At 37.9% G+C, this 17,047-nt stretch overlaps 4 protein-coding genes across 6 annotated transcripts; 2 read left to right on the top strand and 2 right to left on the bottom strand.

Moving 5' to 3' along the window:
• Positions 1-123: 123 nt before the first annotated feature.
• LOC112176646 lies at positions 124-1,071 on the bottom strand. The gene has a single exon (XM_024314682.2). It carries the CDS (start codon positions 791-793, stop codon positions 341-343), a length of 453 nt encoding a protein of 150 aa, XP_024170450.1. The 5' UTR covers positions 794-1,071; the 3' UTR covers positions 124-340.
• A 615-nt stretch (positions 1,072-1,686) lies between these two features.
• Positions 1,687-4,155, bottom strand: LOC112176647. The gene is made up of 3 exons (XM_024314683.2): positions 4,002-4,155; positions 2,817-2,978; positions 1,687-2,017 (listed from the first exon to the last, which is right to left on the bottom strand). The coding sequence occupies exons 1-3, from the start codon at positions 4,148-4,150 to the stop codon at positions 1,951-1,953; spliced, it is 378 nt and encodes a 125-aa protein (XP_024170451.1). The 5' UTR covers positions 4,151-4,155; the 3' UTR covers positions 1,687-1,950.
• Positions 4,156-7,059: 2,904 nt separating this feature from the next.
• On the top strand, positions 7,060-11,254 carry LOC112176567 (rab GTPase-activating protein 22). Of its 2 annotated transcripts, none has more exons than XM_024314563.2 (5): positions 7,060-7,520; positions 8,432-8,567; positions 8,685-8,734; positions 9,457-9,510; positions 9,671-11,254. In XM_024314563.2, exons 1-5 carry the CDS (start codon positions 7,306-7,308, stop codon positions 10,923-10,925), a joined length of 1,710 nt encoding a protein of 569 aa, XP_024170331.1. In that variant the 5' UTR covers positions 7,060-7,305; the 3' UTR covers positions 10,926-11,254. The 2 variants fall into 2 exon arrangements, with proteins under 2 accessions (XP_024170331.1, XP_024170332.1); XM_024314564.2 differs by having other exon boundaries at positions 7,378-7,819.
• Positions 11,255-11,978: 724 nt separating this feature from the next.
• Positions 11,979-16,851, top strand: LOC112176709 (protein HLB1). 2 transcript variants are annotated; one of them, XM_024314767.2, is made up of 14 exons: positions 11,979-12,488; positions 12,835-12,960; positions 13,181-13,250; positions 13,432-13,545; positions 13,722-13,805; positions 14,182-14,232; positions 14,380-14,409; positions 14,534-14,596; positions 14,717-14,782; positions 14,945-15,073; positions 15,293-15,328; positions 15,574-15,693; positions 15,794-15,964; positions 16,583-16,851. In XM_024314767.2, exons 1-14 carry the CDS (start codon positions 12,106-12,108, stop codon positions 16,691-16,693), a joined length of 1,554 nt encoding a protein of 517 aa, XP_024170535.1. In that variant the 5' UTR covers positions 11,979-12,105; the 3' UTR covers positions 16,694-16,851. The 2 variants fall into 2 exon arrangements, with proteins under 2 accessions (XP_024170535.1, XP_024170534.1); XM_024314766.2 differs by having other exon boundaries at positions 15,791-15,964.
• The last annotated feature ends 196 nt before the right edge of the window (positions 16,852-17,047 follow it).

Raw genomic sequence — 17,047 nt, 5'->3', positions numbered from 1 at the left:
GCAATCTGATCAGTTCCCAAGAACCAAAACTCTATTTTTCATGGAGATTAAGCATGTTCTAGACTTCCAGCTCATTTTTTCATTGAAATAGCACCATTTTAATTTTTAAGAAGTCAATTTACATAACAAATTAATACCTGAACTCGAAAATAACATTCATAAGATCATAAATTCAAATTACAAGTATGAAAACCTAACACATTATGTCTGCATAGACCTCCGATTTAGATTTGTTCAGCACTTCAGATAGAATACTCAAAAGTCGAGATGTTACACCATAACATTCTAGCAATCCCAAGTTTTACCACCATAACCTAGTAGCTAGACATCCCAAGTTTACTCAATTACCATTCTCCAGATACTTCTGCTTCTCCTCCTCGGTCATGAAAGCCGTGACCGGAAAAGTCCTTCCGAGCCCCATCGGAGTCTTGAAAGTGATCTTCTTGGTTGCTGGCTCTTCCATGATCATCTCACTAATAGGCACCCAAAGAAACACCTGCTTGCTCTTGATCCCGGTCATCTTCTTCATCCTGCCCTTCTCCACATACGCAGTCACCTCAGTCGCGTAGCTCACACGCGTGTTCGACCCAACAAAGAAGTGCTCGTATGGCGCCTTCTGCTTCATCCACACAAACCCAGTTTCCTTCACCCTTCCACACTCCACCAGATCTTGCAGGGGAAGAACACCTTTGGGAAATCCCAGCTCTTCCAAGAGATCTATGGACTGTTGGTAGCACTCTTGAGCTCCATGCACAATCTCAGCACCTGCACGCTTGTCTTCCACAAGAGCCATTTCTGTGGTGAGGTCTAGGCAAGCAAATTGGCCTTGATTAATTTCAGATTCAGAGGATGGAGGAGAGCTGCGACTAATATAATGCTAGGAGTCTAGAGGCCAAGGCATTCAATGAAGGGTCTTCACTCTTTAAGGTGGTTGGTTGGGGGTTGACACTGATGGGTTTCTCTTACAAGGGTAGTTCACCAAATCGGCATGAAATCATGGCAAAATATTATTGTCCTTGGTGTATGTTCATCTGTTTTGTGTGCTTGCAATTTCACATGGTGTGGCGTGTGGGATTAAAGACACTTCCAGATTAAGCTAAGAAATCAAACACCAAAGTACCAAACCAGCCCCCCAGGACCCCCATTTACTTCAAAATCAATGGGTTCTTACTTCTGAATGATACCAAGCTACTCTCAGTTAGTTTGGTCAAGAGCCTTAAATAAACTCTTGTAAAAACACAGGAGCAATTCTTTTTTATTTTATTTTATTTTTTTGAAAGGAACACAGGAGTAATTCTTAAATTTACAGAAAATTGATAATTTCTCGGCCGACCGGAGTCAGAAGTTCCAGATAACCTACTCGTCAAGGCCAAAAGAAGGTAGGGAAATTGGTGCACAGATTTCAAAATCTGACTATTCGATTGCACACCGAAAGAATAGTCTGATTCGATTTGATATCAGACTATTTCAAAATCAGACGATTTGATTTTCCTCCAAGGAGAGTTCCAACAAGTTTGTTCGAGCAGTTGAGATCATGCTATTCTATTAACAGAAAAGAAGTTGGATAACCAGAGCAAACACGTCACATGGTGCATCACGTAACTCGATATTTTATTGCCACCTAACTACATGCAGCTATAATTGGGGGGGGGGGGGGAGAAAGTTTATTGCAGAATTAAGCAGATCTTGAAAACGAAAAATCTTGTGCACTGGATATGGCATACAAATTGTGGCAAAACCATGGATATCACTCTTCCAAAGATAATCTTGACCAGAGAAGGGTACCTCAGATTAGGAAAATATAGCTCCCGCGGTAGTTACTAGTTACAATCAGTATATCTAAAAACCCAAAACTACTGGGAAAAGCATGATAAGCAATTTATGAACATAAAATCCAAAGATTTTGGGAACTAAAACTCCTGCAAACCACTCGGGGTGCCCATGTCCATACTAGTGCTTGTCCTCCTTGGGAACATCCTTTGGCGGAACCTTTGTTTCCAGTTCCTTTGGGACTGCCCTGAGAGAGATAATTTATGGAGTCATATAATGCGTCTCTTTGGATGCAAGAGACCTCTAAATAAAGAAGACAAAAGGCAAAGCAAATATCAAATCACAATTCCTCTAGTCTTAAGCATACTCAAGTAACAGACGTTGAGAACCCAGGTTTGACAGACAAGTCTTTTGAACTGACATAATCATTTGACAGCAAATTAATCTTGCCATATTGTAGCCAAAAACAAAAACAAAAAACATAACAAAACAAAACTCTTGGCAAATTTTTCATGGACACAAAGATGGAGTTACTGAAAATTGGTCTAATCTGCTCGCACCTCAGTTCTAATTGTATACAATCACTAATGCATCAATTGAACCAAAGAAATGAGACTACCCTAATGCCAAAGAGAAAGAGCAAAACATATGAAATAGGAATGAAAATCATCATCAAGATGCCATGGTGACCTAGGACCTGGAAAATTAACCACTTCAAAATCCATTCAACTTAATCTCTAACAAGAAAAACCATTTTCAAAAGTTCACTTTGCTAACTTACTACCCCAACTTTTCAAACAACAGGAGATAATGAATTAGAACTATGCTTTGATGATATCAGAAGCTTCATCCAATCAGAATATAAAAATATCTGGTATCCAGGTCTAGCAATGCCCGGAAAATCACAAACATAATCAATTTAAAAAATGTCACTAGCACATAAAGCTGAACCATATGGATTGAATTAAAATTGAATCTATTTTGCAAATATATCAACAAATTTGTTAGAGAAAATAATTCATAAAACAAAAAATTGAAGGGCATACTTGGATTCTTCTTCAAGCCACTTGCGGATATGTTTGACGTTCCGCCTGAAGATGGTAGCTGACTGTTTCACATCACTCCTCAATAAAAGAACTACAGCACTTACACCAGCCACTGTCAGTATGAAGTTTGTCAAAGCCATGTTTCTTGTGCTTCTCCCAAACCTAGCTAAGAAGACAAATTTTGCTTCACTGAATTAAATCTGCTGACATTATGAAAATAAAATACACCCTCATGAACAATTCTAGACTGATTAGTGAGAAGATTCATTACTGCATATAAATAACTAAATACTGTAATGAAGCTAATCGAAGAGGACCTATCAAGCAATAACGATACAGAACAAAACAACTCAACTCAACTCAACAACCACGCAGAAGAGTTCATGCAACTTGAAGAAATTAATCAAAACCCAGCTCAACGCATAGTGAGAGCTAATGTCTCTTTCCAACTAACATATAGAAATCCAGAAAGAAAAGGGGTGTAAAACGATGAATTGCAACCAAGAGCCACTACTCTACCAAGCACCCAGCAGCCTTGTTCTATTCTATGACACTGTTAATTGCCCCTCAGGCTCGGCACTCACCTATTCAAATATAAAAGACCGTGCCTAAAGATCGCCTTAACTGCATTCCCTTTAATATTCAATGCGAAGAACTGACATCAAAACTCTACTGCCATGAATATAGTCATGGAAATCTACGAAGAAAGAGCTCATGCTGATACATAGTTAAGAGAACATATAACTCAAAATGGTGCGCACAAAAACTATTCAAATACACCTTTGCAATGATATAAAACCAAAACTACCAAGACACTGTAAGCAACTAACTGCACTATAAGTTTGCACACTCCAAGATTCTTCCTCATCTTTTCAAGAAAATGATAAAAGTAAGCCATACTTCTTGCACAGATTGATTGATTGATTTAATTGCAAAACAAAAACGAGAAAAAAAAAAAAAAAAAAACTTCAAGCTCCAATTACCTAAAACTGAACAAAATTAGCAGAACCATGATTTACCCAGTTATACATATCAATCACTACTTCAGACTAAAGATTGAAGACGTAGACGGCGAAAACAAAAAACAAAGGCAAATCTAATCTGAAGCAATTCGCATCATTCAAACGATAACACTACGAATCCAGTTCATATCATGTTGAAAAATATAGGAAATGAAGAAATTACCTGATGAGAAATTTTGACTGAGAATCGGTGAACCGGGAGTTGTTGAGTAGCTGAGAGAGGTGGGTGGCGGTAAAGAGTGGTGGTGGCTTTCGGAGCAAGAAAATCAGGCGAAATGCGTTTTCGGATCCAGTGAGGTTGGGCTGGGCCATGACATCCATGTCTTTTGATATATGGATCTGCCTTTTGAGATAACATGACTTGATCAAGGCCCACTCGTGTTAACCCCGAGGGCTTTATCCTCTCATTTTTATAATTTTTTTTTTTTTTGAATAGCTCATTTTTATAATTTTATCATTTTATGTGAACACGAATAAATCATCATTTCATTGTGATGAAGTCTTGTCTATTCATTTTATCAGATTTCTTGATACGCAATTTGCTTTAAACTAAGGAACTTGCTTGAATTGAGGAGCATTGCTTGATTCTTCAATCCAATCAAATATTTCGATCATCAATAGTTGAATTCAACACTTTTGAAGACCAAAAATAAACTTAGCCAAATTTTTGCTCGTGTTTAGTTTGAATAAACGATGAAAGTTAACTATAATTTATTCTCATGAATAGATGATGGAGATAAGGAGGAATCTATAGTTAAAAGGAAAATCAGACATGTAAGATCCACCCAAGAAGAAATGGAAGGAATTGAAGATGAAGATTCGGAATTGATGGCCATATAATGATTGGCCATATATATCCAATTCCCACCATAATGGACGCACCAAACTTGTGCGCTTTCTTGTCCCACAAGAGATCCTAGAAAATTTCTCCTCTCATCCCACACTTTCGCTACTATGATGATTGATCAGAAGAATGATTATCGGTGACACATATATGTACATGTATTTCTGAGTTCAGAGCAACCCTTGGTCAAATTGGCGACATATGGTATACAAAATGTACACCTTTGCTAGTTGACTCGAAAAACCCAAATACGAGTATAACGGGAGATATGTCATTAGTCCATTAGAGCATCTCTAACAGCTTTCCTAAAATTTATCTATTATAGGAAAATAAAAATTAAAATCTCCAAAAAAATTATGCTCCAACTCCAATAGATTCTTCCCTAAATCCTTGCCTGAAATTTTGCAGATTGCTGCTGTAAATATATGAAATTTTGTTCTCTCTCATCACTATCTCTATTTTAGGGATAATTGTAGGGAATCTGTTGGAGCAAAACATCTAAATTTTTTCCTAAAATAGAGAAAAATCAAGATATGGGGAAGCTGTTGTTACTTGTCAATAATGACATATCATCTTAAATACATTTCGTTGAATGAAAAAGAAAGTCATATTATTGATATTGTTTTTCGCCCTTAAATGTTCATTAAACATGTTCCTCGAGCGGATTATTACGGAGTCTCTCTACTAATCTCTTCCCAATAAAAAACCGTAGAAGACTAGCAAGCACAGAAGGGAAGTCCCATAGTTAAGAACCAACTGCTTAGTCCATTGACAATGAGCATTGTCATAGCCCAAGTCCTTTAGTTCCTAGGTCATTGTCTCAAAATCTCATCATTGCGGGCTTATCCACCAAGTTATTTGATGATTCAGTGTGGGAGCAAATGGGTTCATAATGATCACTATCATCATGGAATCTGGACCCTCCAGTCCTTTGAAGAGGACACAAGCCAAGCAAAAGTAAGCGCAGCATCAACCCTCCACGTGGCGGATATCCAATTCTCAATTCTGTCTACCTTAATCCCCAAGATTAATCTTATTGGTTAATAATTAATTAATCCCCTAACCGGCCACCTTGTCTCTTTAGGCATATGTAATGCCTCATAATTTTGATGAACTTCAACATTTATTATTTTGATCCCGTTGGACTTGTTTTGACAAACTAAATTCCAGCGTGGTTGGTCAATCAGCCTAGTATGAGACCCTTATGTGTAATGTTTGAATCATAACTTCCACCAGCTTGTAGCCAGTATGTTTGAGGGGTTTTCGAGTTCTTGCACTTGTGGTGGGGGATCAGTCTGTCTTTATTGGGATACTCTTGTAAACCTTGGTCCAAATATTGATTAGGTGGATATGTTACTAACTCACTAACGTAACTGATATGACTTGGTATTTCACTCTGATACAAATTAAAATATCAGCATGAATGAGTTCCAAACTCTAATTTTCACAAAAAAAAAAAAATCCCCTTTGATGTTATTTTTTAATGTTGCTAATTAAAGTGAGATTAGTTTAAGATTATTTATCTGTTTTGGTCGAAAATGGAGATTCCACTGCCAAAGTCTATCCCATGATGTGGCATTTTGTAACGGCATTAGGACAAAAGTAATGGCATGTGGTCCGGCACTAATTGTCTCCCCATTAGGCTCATAGCATGTGAGTAATTGTCATCTTAATCTTAATCCCAATTCCTTACTAATAGCGATAATCCCCGATTTGGCTTTTGACTTTTGTAGTTAAACCTTTCCTTTTATTTTTTTCACTTGCGCTTTTCTGGGAGTAAATGAGGGTTGATGAGGCACGCCTCAATGATACACTAGCAATTTATGCAGATCAGTCGCTGTGCATGATGTCGGAAAAGTAAGAGAGGAAAGAAAAATGTAAATGTAACATACACTTCCCTTGATTTCATTGTGTCAAGCTCTTTTCTATAAGTAGGACTTTTTAAATTCAATTTATTATTAATTTTTCTTAAAAGCGTATCATGTAAAATTAAATTACGTAAACACTGTTGTTAAAGTGATTGTAAGCATTTACCACGATATTAAAAATTCTAAGTTTGGAATGTGAGAGGATTTTATGAATGTCTGCTATTTTGTACAATGGACATATTTCCTTTGAAAAAAACGTTGTGTTTTTACATTGCAATTAAACTTATATGTGTTGATGCGCATTATGACGGTATTGTGTTGCAAATAATCATCCTCTAGCATCTAATTTGGTTCTCTGTCTCACTCGATGTATAGTTTTTTATTTTATTTTAATTCTGTAGTAGTAGTTTTCAATTGGGCCGGGTTGGTCGCATATGTAGAACCCGGATCCGGATCCTCCCCAAGTGTTCGATGTACATTCCCAGTCTCCTCCCCACTATCTCACATTCTCACCTGAAAGAGAGAGAGATGGAGATAATATCCCAACGAAAATAATATCCGATTTATTTATTTATTTTTTAATAATTTCTGCCTTTCATGGAAAGAGAGCGAAAGCTCTAAAAGAAGAGAAAAGAAAAGCAGTTAGGAGCAAAAAAGGGTTTCAGTTTCGGTTAAAGGAGTGAGAACCCAATCGCGATTGTGAAGAAGAAGCAGTAAATAACTGAGAGACCAGGCCTCATCGGATTCCCTCATTGATGCCCCTCGGCGGTGATGATCGTCGGCAATGGATCGTGTTCGCGGAGGGTAGCAGCACCGGCGGCGGGAGGAGTGCCTCGCTTATCGGCGGCGGCGTTGGTGGCGGAACCGGAACCGGCTTCTGGGCTTGGACTGCTCCCTCCAATGTCGGATTAGCCGTCGCCGTCACGGCCATGGCCGGAATCGCCTTGGCCGCCACTGTCGTCTACTCTAGGTAAAATCGAATCTCGCAAATTTGTTGTGAACCGGAAACCCTAAGATTATTGTTTAAGAGCTTAAGATACAGAGAGAGATATAGGTAGAGAGAGAGAGAGAGATTAGATTACAGATACATAGAGATATGCTTACGGAACAGAAACCCTTAATGAGAGCCCTAAGAAGAAGTCACACTTCTTCTACTTCATCTCCGACGTCGTCAAATTCGTCCTCACCGTCATCGTCGTCGTGGATTCATTTGCGATCGGTTTTGTTAGTCGTTGCTTCTTCGTCTTCCTCACCAGTTTCCACTGATCGGTGAGTTTTCACTGTTCCATCATCTGTCTTCTTCCCCAAACATTAAATTCCGTCCCTTTATTTACAAATTTGTATTGATTTGAAAGGAAAGCTCGGATTTTTGTTTCGGTTGCCAAATGTTCTAAGCAGCCAACAGAGTTATTTAGCTTTTAATCTTTTTTGTTTGGTATTGCCCTCCTAGATCCCGATCTGGAAGTTCCTTTGTGTCCAAAAATGTCTTCTTCAGCTAGTTTTCGCTAGGGTTCCCTCCGATACTCTCTTTGTAGGCTTCAGATTCTCTCATTATTGGTTTTTGCTTTTCCATGAATGAGCTTGAACTGTGTCTTGGCATTAAGCATTATAAGAGGTCAAATTCAGTGTTATAATGTTTCCTAAAATCCTTATTCCATTTCATTGTCACTGATTCATATAAACATATGCTTCATCATGGATATTCTGTTCATGTTGTATTGTCCAAATTTGTTCTCTCTCTCTCTCTCTATAGATGAATTGCACCTCACATATATTTGTAGGTGCTCTGTATACCACTTTGGATTGTTGGTTGTGTTTGTCTTAATATCCTCTCCTGGTGAAACGTGAAAACTAATACGTTTTGTTTTGCTATTTTCTCAGGGGCAGTCTTAAATCACCCTGGTCGCGAAGGAGAAAAAAACACGCACTTCTACCTAAACAATGGAAAAGTTTCTTTACACCAGAAGGGAAACTTACTGATGGTGGTGTCAAGTTCTTAAAAAAAGTTCGCAGTGGAGTATGTTATTGACTTTTTTCTTTCTTGTTTTCTCTTTTAAGTGTCAAAATTGGCTTTCAGTATTTGGAACTTAAGTGCTACAACTGTTGGTTATTAATTAATTATTTTACAATGCAGGGTGTTGATCCAAGTATACGAGCTGAAGTGTGGCCTTTCCTCCTTGGAGTGTAAGTATTTTACCGATACTTGATTTAGTTGTAGTGTTTAGTTGTGTGTTCTGGACAGATTATTTGAGAAAGATTTACCTATGTTTTAAGGACTGGTTACCGCTACTTTTTCTAGTTCTGTGGAATACTTGATTTATGGATCTTTGCTGGTTTTGATCTTGAATAATGATCGGCTTTTCATCTCTCAACCAGTTAAATTATCTAGTCTAATCTGTTGTGTTCTATCTTGTATTTTCTGAGTGCTTGGGAATACATGCACATGGGTTTATAATCACCATTTTGGTTTTAACTTGGTTCCTGTGAATTTCGTAAGTGCCAAAGATTTGGTATACTAGGGAGCAACGGAGAACCACAGTATGTTTAACCATTTCATTTATTCTTTAGAGGATTAATGCTCATGCATTTGGTCATAGAAATCTGCATTCGGTGAATGGTATTTGGTAATAATAGGTAATTTCACTTGCATTATTAATTTATTGTGTTTTTTCATTACTTGTCCAGCTTAGTTTTCTTGCTGTGAGGGTACCAATAGTTGGGACTGTAATTCTAGTTTGGTATAAAGAAAAGTGGAACCTTAATGCTGTAGTAGTATCTGAGAAAAATGGACTTCGCAAAATGTGCTCTCTCTCTCTCTCTCATGAGCTCAAAATTTTTGGCTGTCCTTTTTCACTGCTGGTTGATCTTTGCTGATGTATTGACATTGATTTTCTTTCGATCAACAGCTATGACGTGAACAGTTCTAAGGAAGAAAGAGAATCTGTAAAAACTCAGAAAAGGTATTGTCATTCAGTTCTTTGTCCTCATCCTTTGTGTGCATTTGTGATCCCGATTAAATTTTTCTATGTCATGTTCCCTGTCAGCTCCCCTCTCCTTGCTTGTTTCTGTGTGTTTTCGTTCCTCACCTTGTCAACATTCTTTTTTCTATTTGTAATGCAGAAGAGAATATGAGGACTTGCGGAGACAATGCCGGAGACTTTTAACACAAAGCGAAAAGAGCTTTAAGTTAAAAGAAACTTCTGGAAACAGTAGCAATGAGGGCAGTGGGGAGTTTAGTCAAGTTGTAGATTCCACTGGCCCAGGGGATGTTACAAGTTCCAGGGAATCATTTTCAACTGAGGCAGGAAGCAAATTGCCTGAGGATACAAAATACGCTGCCAGCCATCAAGCTGTTCAGATGTCTGAATCATGCGAAGGAGATGGTGAGAAGAGTGGAGTCACCTGTGAAGATGCCTCTGCAGGTGACACAGAATCAACTGATTCTGATTCATCTGAAGATGCTGATATCACTCGACCTTTACTTGCTACTGAAGGAACTGAAGAGAATTGTGTTGATGACAATGCTAAGGAAAACTCCTCTGTCTCCAATACAGAAAACAGGCGCAAATCCTACACAGCAGAAGATTATGCCACATGGCAGAGAATCATCCGCCTTGATGCTGTGCGTGCGAATGATGAATGGATAATATATTCACCCTCTCAGGCTGATGTCTCAGAGATCAAGGCACATCGATTAGCTGAGAATGTCGGGATGAAGGATTATGAACACTTGGAGCCATGCAGGATTTTTCATGCTGCTCGCCTGGTTGCAATCCTGGAAGCCTATGCTCTGTATGATCCTGAAATTGGTTACTGCCAAGGGATGAGTGATCTACTTACTCCTATCATCTCAGTGATGGAAGAGGACGATGAAGCCTTCTGGTGCTTTGTGGGTTTTATGAAAAAGGCTCGGCATAACTTCCGGCTGGATGAGGCTGGGATTCGGAGGCAGCTTAGCATTATTTCGAAGATTATCAAGGGCAAAGATGTTACTCTCTATAGACACCTGGAGAAGCTTCAAGCAGAGGATTGCTTTTTTGTGTATAGAATGGTAGTGGTTCTCTTCAGGAGGGAGTTGAGCTTTGAGCAAACACTTTGCCTCTGGGAGGTAATGTGGGCAGATCAGGCTGCAATCAGGGCGGGAATTGCCAAGTCTGCTTGGGGGAGGATGAGGTTGAGAGCCCCGCCCACTGACGATCTCTTGCTGTATGCAATAGCGGCATGTGTGCTGCAGCGAAGGAAGCTGATAGTAGAGAAGTACAGCAGCATGGAAGAGATCATGAGGGAGTGCAATAGCATGGCTGGCTGTCTGGATGTTTGGAAGCTTTTAGACGATGCTCATGATTTGGTGGTAACCCTTCATGACAAGATTTAGAGAACTACTGCGAGGGGGTTTGGTTTTCTTTGCTCTCTCATTTGTTCCCAGATTCCCCGCTCCCTTTTCATTTTAGTTGTTATTGCACCATTTGAGGTTCCCATTCAAACGAAGGGATCTCAAGGCCACTTTCACACTGCTTAAAAAGCAATTTCTGTATTGAACTAAAATTATGGGATTTATAATGTGTTGCCCGCACTCTGATGCTCATCGGAGTGATTGTGGCAGCAAAGGCAGATTTAGTAATTCCGAGCATTCTGACTGGGGGCTCTTCAGAGTGGTGTTAACACTTGACATTTAGTAAATAACCATGCGTTTGCGTTTGGATATGCTTTGTATGAGACTCTGGTTGAGACTTAAATAACCATGCTTACATATCCTTGCAGGCTTTCAACCTGATTTGTGCCCTTCACCAATTCAATAAGATACTCCAAAGGCTTTTATATGCTTCCAACAAGTACATTGTCAGCCATTTCAGATATATATGGGGGATATATAGATTGCAAAATGAAACCTAGAGGCAACTAAGAGGTCTTATACTAACGAAACTTTTACCACTCACCCTCCCTCACCACAACAAATCTTCTTTTACTGCAACCTATTATTAACTAAATCATAGTATAGTGTCGGTAAATGTTGGTAAATCACTTGGCACTCGCAAAGTTCTTTATTCTTTTTTTTTTTAAATTTTTTTAAGTGAATCATATATTTTAATCTTGAAAAATGAGAGATTTGAACTTGAGATCTCATTTATTATTGTAATAAAAAAAATTCTTTTGAAACCTCATCAACTGAGTCTTAGTCGCAATTATATAATAACTTTCTTTTTTGTCTTAAAAAATGAGAGATTTGAACTTGAAATCTCATCATCATGATCGCAAAACTAAAACCTTTGTGTCCTGATCACATGAAGATTGAGAGTGGTAGAACTGTAGAAGACTTGAACTTGAGACTCGTAGAGAAAAATGTCTTTACTGATTTCCACTTTAGCTTAAAGAGGAAATAGTTACGTATTAATTTGTTTTTAACGGTGTTAATGAGGTGGACGTAAGTCCGTTTATACTTTTCTCCTCCTCCTGAAGCTGCTTTGGTTTTAAACTTGTGATTCTTCCCTTCCTCTCTTGTCTCTCACTCAGTCGGATCAGTCTTACAAATCTGAGCGCTTTTCCGATCTCTCACAATGTCCACACCCGCCGAAGACCCTCCGTCCCAAAACGGACTCCAACCCGACCCGACTACAAATCCGGAAGCCCAACCCGAATCGCAAACAGTCCTCGTGCCCGATGCCGAACCAGCACCAGCGCCAGAGCCTGAATCTAAACCGGAACTACAACCCCGACCCGAAGCGGTGGTGATCGAAGCTGCAGATCCGACGGTGGAGGATGCCAAAGAAACCACGACGCCGATCCAATCCAGTTCCGAAGGGACTTCGCGGCCTGAGCTGAAGAAAGACGACGAAGGGAGCCGTACGTTCACAATGAGGGAGTTGCTTAATGGCTTGAAAAATGACCAAGGAAATGAGACTGCTAATGAATCTAGCTCGCCTTACAGTTACAGCCACAGGTTCGCATCATATTCATTTCCTTCTGTGTTGTATACATTTCTGCTGATCTAATTGTGTTTGTTGAGCTTCAAAATTGGTTCATATTGTTCCAATTTACAATCTTTGTGTTTGAAATTTTTAAGTTTAGGTTTGTACATAGAACGATTTAGCTTTCAACTTCAAAATTGGGTGTGATGCATTTTCAAGGTCTTCTTTTTCGACGAAAATGATCAGTTCTAGCTTTGATATTTGTGTCTGGACTCTGGAGGAGAAGAAAGATGAAAACTGGGCATTGAATGATTCTGGTGGATGACTTGGTTTTCTTTGTTATACCATTTATTCACATTGTGGCTTTGAATGCATCAGTGAAGAAACCCCACATCATCAACAACAAGAGCACAACAATGCTGCAATGGAGTTGATCAATAGTGTCACAGGCACCGATGATGATGGTCGATCTCGCCAACGGGTCCTTACTTTTGCTGCCAAGAGGTACTGTCCTTTTATTGCTTCCTTGTTACTTTTCATGTTGGCTCGTAACAGTTTAATATATTAGTTTACTTCTGAAAACAAAGCTCAAAGTGTTAGCAATGTACGTAATCACACAGTCTACTTTTTAGTGTGTAACTGAGTGATGTTTGCAACCAGAACGTTTTTCTTTAATTTGAAGTCTTGGTTTTACAAAATTGTAACTTGCATTTGAATTCTGTAGGTATGCTAGTGCAATAGAGAGAAATCCAGATGATTATGATGCACTATACAATTGGGCGCTGGTTCTGCAGGTATGAAATACTGTCTTGTGACTCTTGTATACTTTTCTAATAGAAACAGTATCTAGTTATTCTTTCGCTTTAAAATTTCAACCAGAAGTTCTTAATTTTAAGAATGGTTTGTCTCACTGTTTAGTGCGTTAGAGCAAATTAACTTTGTCTAAGACTCTAATGGTCCTCATTTGCCATGCAGGAAAGTGCAGATAACGTTAGTCCTGATTCTACATCTCCTTCTAAAGATGCTTTGCTTGAGGAGGCTTGCAAAAAATATGACGAGGCTACCCATCTGTGCCCAACACTTCATGATGTATGTTTGCATACCCTTATTAATATAGCTAGTTATATTAGCGTTTGAAAAGGGATAAGATAGGACTTTAGAAAGCTAACACCTAGCAGATACATTGGTGTCTATATATAGGTAGATGAGCTTTTAATTGTCTTATTCATCTGACATGTGACAATAATGTCATCATTACTCTCCAGGCTTTCTATAATTGGGCTATTGCAATCTCTGATCGAGCAAAAATGCGTGGTCGTACAAAGGAAGCTGAAGAACTATGGAAGCAGGTTAGAGTGAAATTTCAGTACTTGAGCCTCACAAGATTGTAGACTTCTATTATGTGCACTGTCTTATAAAAATTATTACTGCCCTAGTTAGTTTTTTAATACCTATTTTGACAACTCTGAATTTGGATTCCAAATATACTGTTCAAAATACATTAGTAAATATTGTAGATGAACACTCTGCTGTTTTCATATATGCTCTCTCATTTATTATGATGTTGGGAGTCAGGAGAAGGTGACCGTTGTGAGCTTAAAACTTATATATGATGGTGCTAGTATCACATGGGCTTATTTGTTCTTCACATCATAGCTTGAATTTATTCTATAAAAAAGTGTCAAATAAGTGAAATGGTTTTTACCTTCTCAATTTGATGTGCAGGCCACAAAAAATTATGAAAAAGCTGTCCTGCTGAACTGGAACAGTCCCCAGGTATGACTCAAAAATCATTAAATTAGACTTATTCCATTCTATGATTTCTAAGAGAAATTGTTATAAAACCCTTCTGATTTGATGAATGAAAAAATGTATTTGTTTCCTTCGTTCCCTAATACTAACTCCATGTCATATATATTTCAGGCACTTAACAACTGGGGACTTGCTCTGCAGGTATCTTAAGTTTTGTTAGCATGCCTTCTTAAGTTCTTAACTGACTTTTGTCTTCCTCTACATGTATTTATGTTTTGTGATATTCACTCCATTCTGATTTCTTATATGTGATTATGCAATTTAGGAACTCAGCGCAATTGTGCCTGCACGAGAAAAGCAATCGATCGTAAAAAGTGCAATCAGTAAGGTAGGATATTGTTTCAAGACATCAGAATGGTTAGATAAATGTGGAGGGAACTAACAAATTAATTTCATATCTAAGTCCCTTATTTTTTATACTGACTAATTTCGCTTTCTTCTGATGCAGTTCCGGGCAGCTATTCAGTTGCAATTTGATTTCCATCGAGCAATTTACAACCTTGGAACTGTATTGGTAAGTTTGAGTTATCCTTTCTAGCTTTGGATAATGCGCTTTTTATTTTATCAAACAGCTTCTTAGTTTGCACTATAGGATAACAAGACATCACTATTCCTCTTATCTAATAATCTCATCCAAGTTGTTGATTTACCAAATTGGTATTACTCTTTCTTTCAGTATGGATTGGCGGAGGATACACTAAGAACTGGGGGATCTGGAAATCCCAAAGAAGTTTCACCTAATGAGTTATACAGTCAATCAGCTATCTACATTGCAGCTGCTCATGCTCTGAAACCAAATTACAATGTAAGCATCTCATCCTTTTCTTCAATCAACTTTAGCTAAGCTGATATTGACATGAGCACCTGCTTCATAGTTTCAAAGTTTCATGCAACTAGGTAGAATATGTCATCATAAATATTAATAGCACCAGTTCATTTCAATGTCTCTGTGTTAGTCTGGTTTTGATATTTAAGGATATGTAGTTCTTATGCTAAGCTTTTTTGTGATGCGAATTACTTTCAGGTTTACACTAGTGCTCTGCGGCTGGTGAGATCCATGGTAAGCATTAATACCAATCTATTCAATGAAGTTTTTACTCTTTTATATTAATCTTTTTTTTATCAGTTATTAAATTGGTCTCTTGCTATTGTCTGTGAGAACTGGTTCTTATTTGATTATTCTGATCCCCGATACTTGGACCTGTTCATTTTAAATCCTTACCCAATGTAGTTTTTCATTATCAGTAAATGTTTCTTTCTCACCTGTTTTTGAAGTTTTATTTATGATGGTAACCTTTGTTACAGCTTCCTCTGCCATATCTTAAAGTTGGATATCTTACTGCACCACCAGTAGGGAAACCAATTGCACCTCACAGTGATTGGAAACGATCACAATTTATTTTGAACCATGAAGGGCTTCAACAGGTAATTCTTTATTTTGATTCATAATTCTCTATTTATTTTTAGTGTATTAAGAAAAGAAAGTTACCTGCACACCTAAACCCTATCTATATCCCTTCAGCAGATCAGCAAAGGTGACCAAAAGCACATACCCCTAAGTGGCTCTGGAAGATCAGGAGATACAGCTATAAAAGTTAATATTCCAGATATCGTTTCTGTTTCAGCATGTGGTGATCTGACTTTACCACCTGGTGCAGGACTTTGCATTGATACAATTCATGGACCCGTCTATCTGGTAAGATCTCACCTTTTGTTACTTAAAAAGTTAAATCTTTATTCAGATAGAGAAAGCCATATCGACTTTTGCATGTCATTATCACTTTGAATTCAACGGTGTTTGAGTTCCTACAAATAGGGTAGATCTTTATTCCATTTCTGGTCCTATCTATAAATAAGTCAATCCTGTTCATTTTTTGTGAGAATTAATATTGCATCATGGCTGGTCAAAGCGAGCAACTTTGATTAAATATTTAAAATAAAAATTAAAAATTAAAAAGAAGAAGAAGATGATCATACTAATTTTAGGTGATAGGCCTTGGTTTTAGCAACAGATAATCAATTAGGATGTAGTTAACATGTTAGCTTCACTATTCAGTTGGTCTTTCATGCATTCAATTCTTATCGCTCTTATATCTTCTGTTTTACAAGACCAGCTCCAAAATATTCTTTCTGCTCTAGTATAAGTGATGATTATACAGTGCAAGCTTTTCTTTGGTTCTCTAATGATGTCAACTGTCAACACATCATTGTAATTCTGCTGTTGTAATGTGAAGTACATAAAAAGAGAACCAAAAGCATTTCATTTTGTATAGAAAGAGTGTGCCTTCTAATGTGAATTTTCATCAACCTGTAGATTGCTGATTCATGGGACTTCCTTGATGGATGGCTTGATGCAATCCGTCTAGTTTACACAATTTATGCACGGAGTAAGAGTGATGTTCTGGCAGGTATTATAACTGGGTGATTTTCTTTTCCTTTAATTTACCACCAATTTCTTAATTTTGCTCCGAGTGATGTATAATTTTTGTATCAACAACGGCTTGTTCAAATAAAATATGTATATTGTAAACTCTGGATGCGTTGAATAGCATTTTTATCTACAGAATCAGAGAAGGTTTTTTAGGATAAGGTTCATTTAAACATTTGCTTCTTCCTTTTCTATTTCCGATGTCATATCTGTACCCCGAAATACCTGCATTTCATCGGGATTGCTTGGTGGTGGATATTCCAAAATCTCAAACTCATTCTCTTCGATTTTTCCTCGGAATCTTTTTCTTTATCAATTTAATTGCATCAACTACTGTGTACCCCATCAAAC

The sequence above is a fragment of the Rosa chinensis genome, chromosome 7 (genome assembly GCF_002994745.2).
Source record: "Rosa chinensis cultivar Old Blush chromosome 7, RchiOBHm-V2, whole genome shotgun sequence".
NCBI lineage: Eukaryota > Viridiplantae > Streptophyta > Magnoliopsida > Rosales > Rosaceae > Rosa > Rosa chinensis.
Note: the sequence above shows the minus strand (reverse complement) of the source record. Positions and strands in the feature narration are given on the sequence as shown.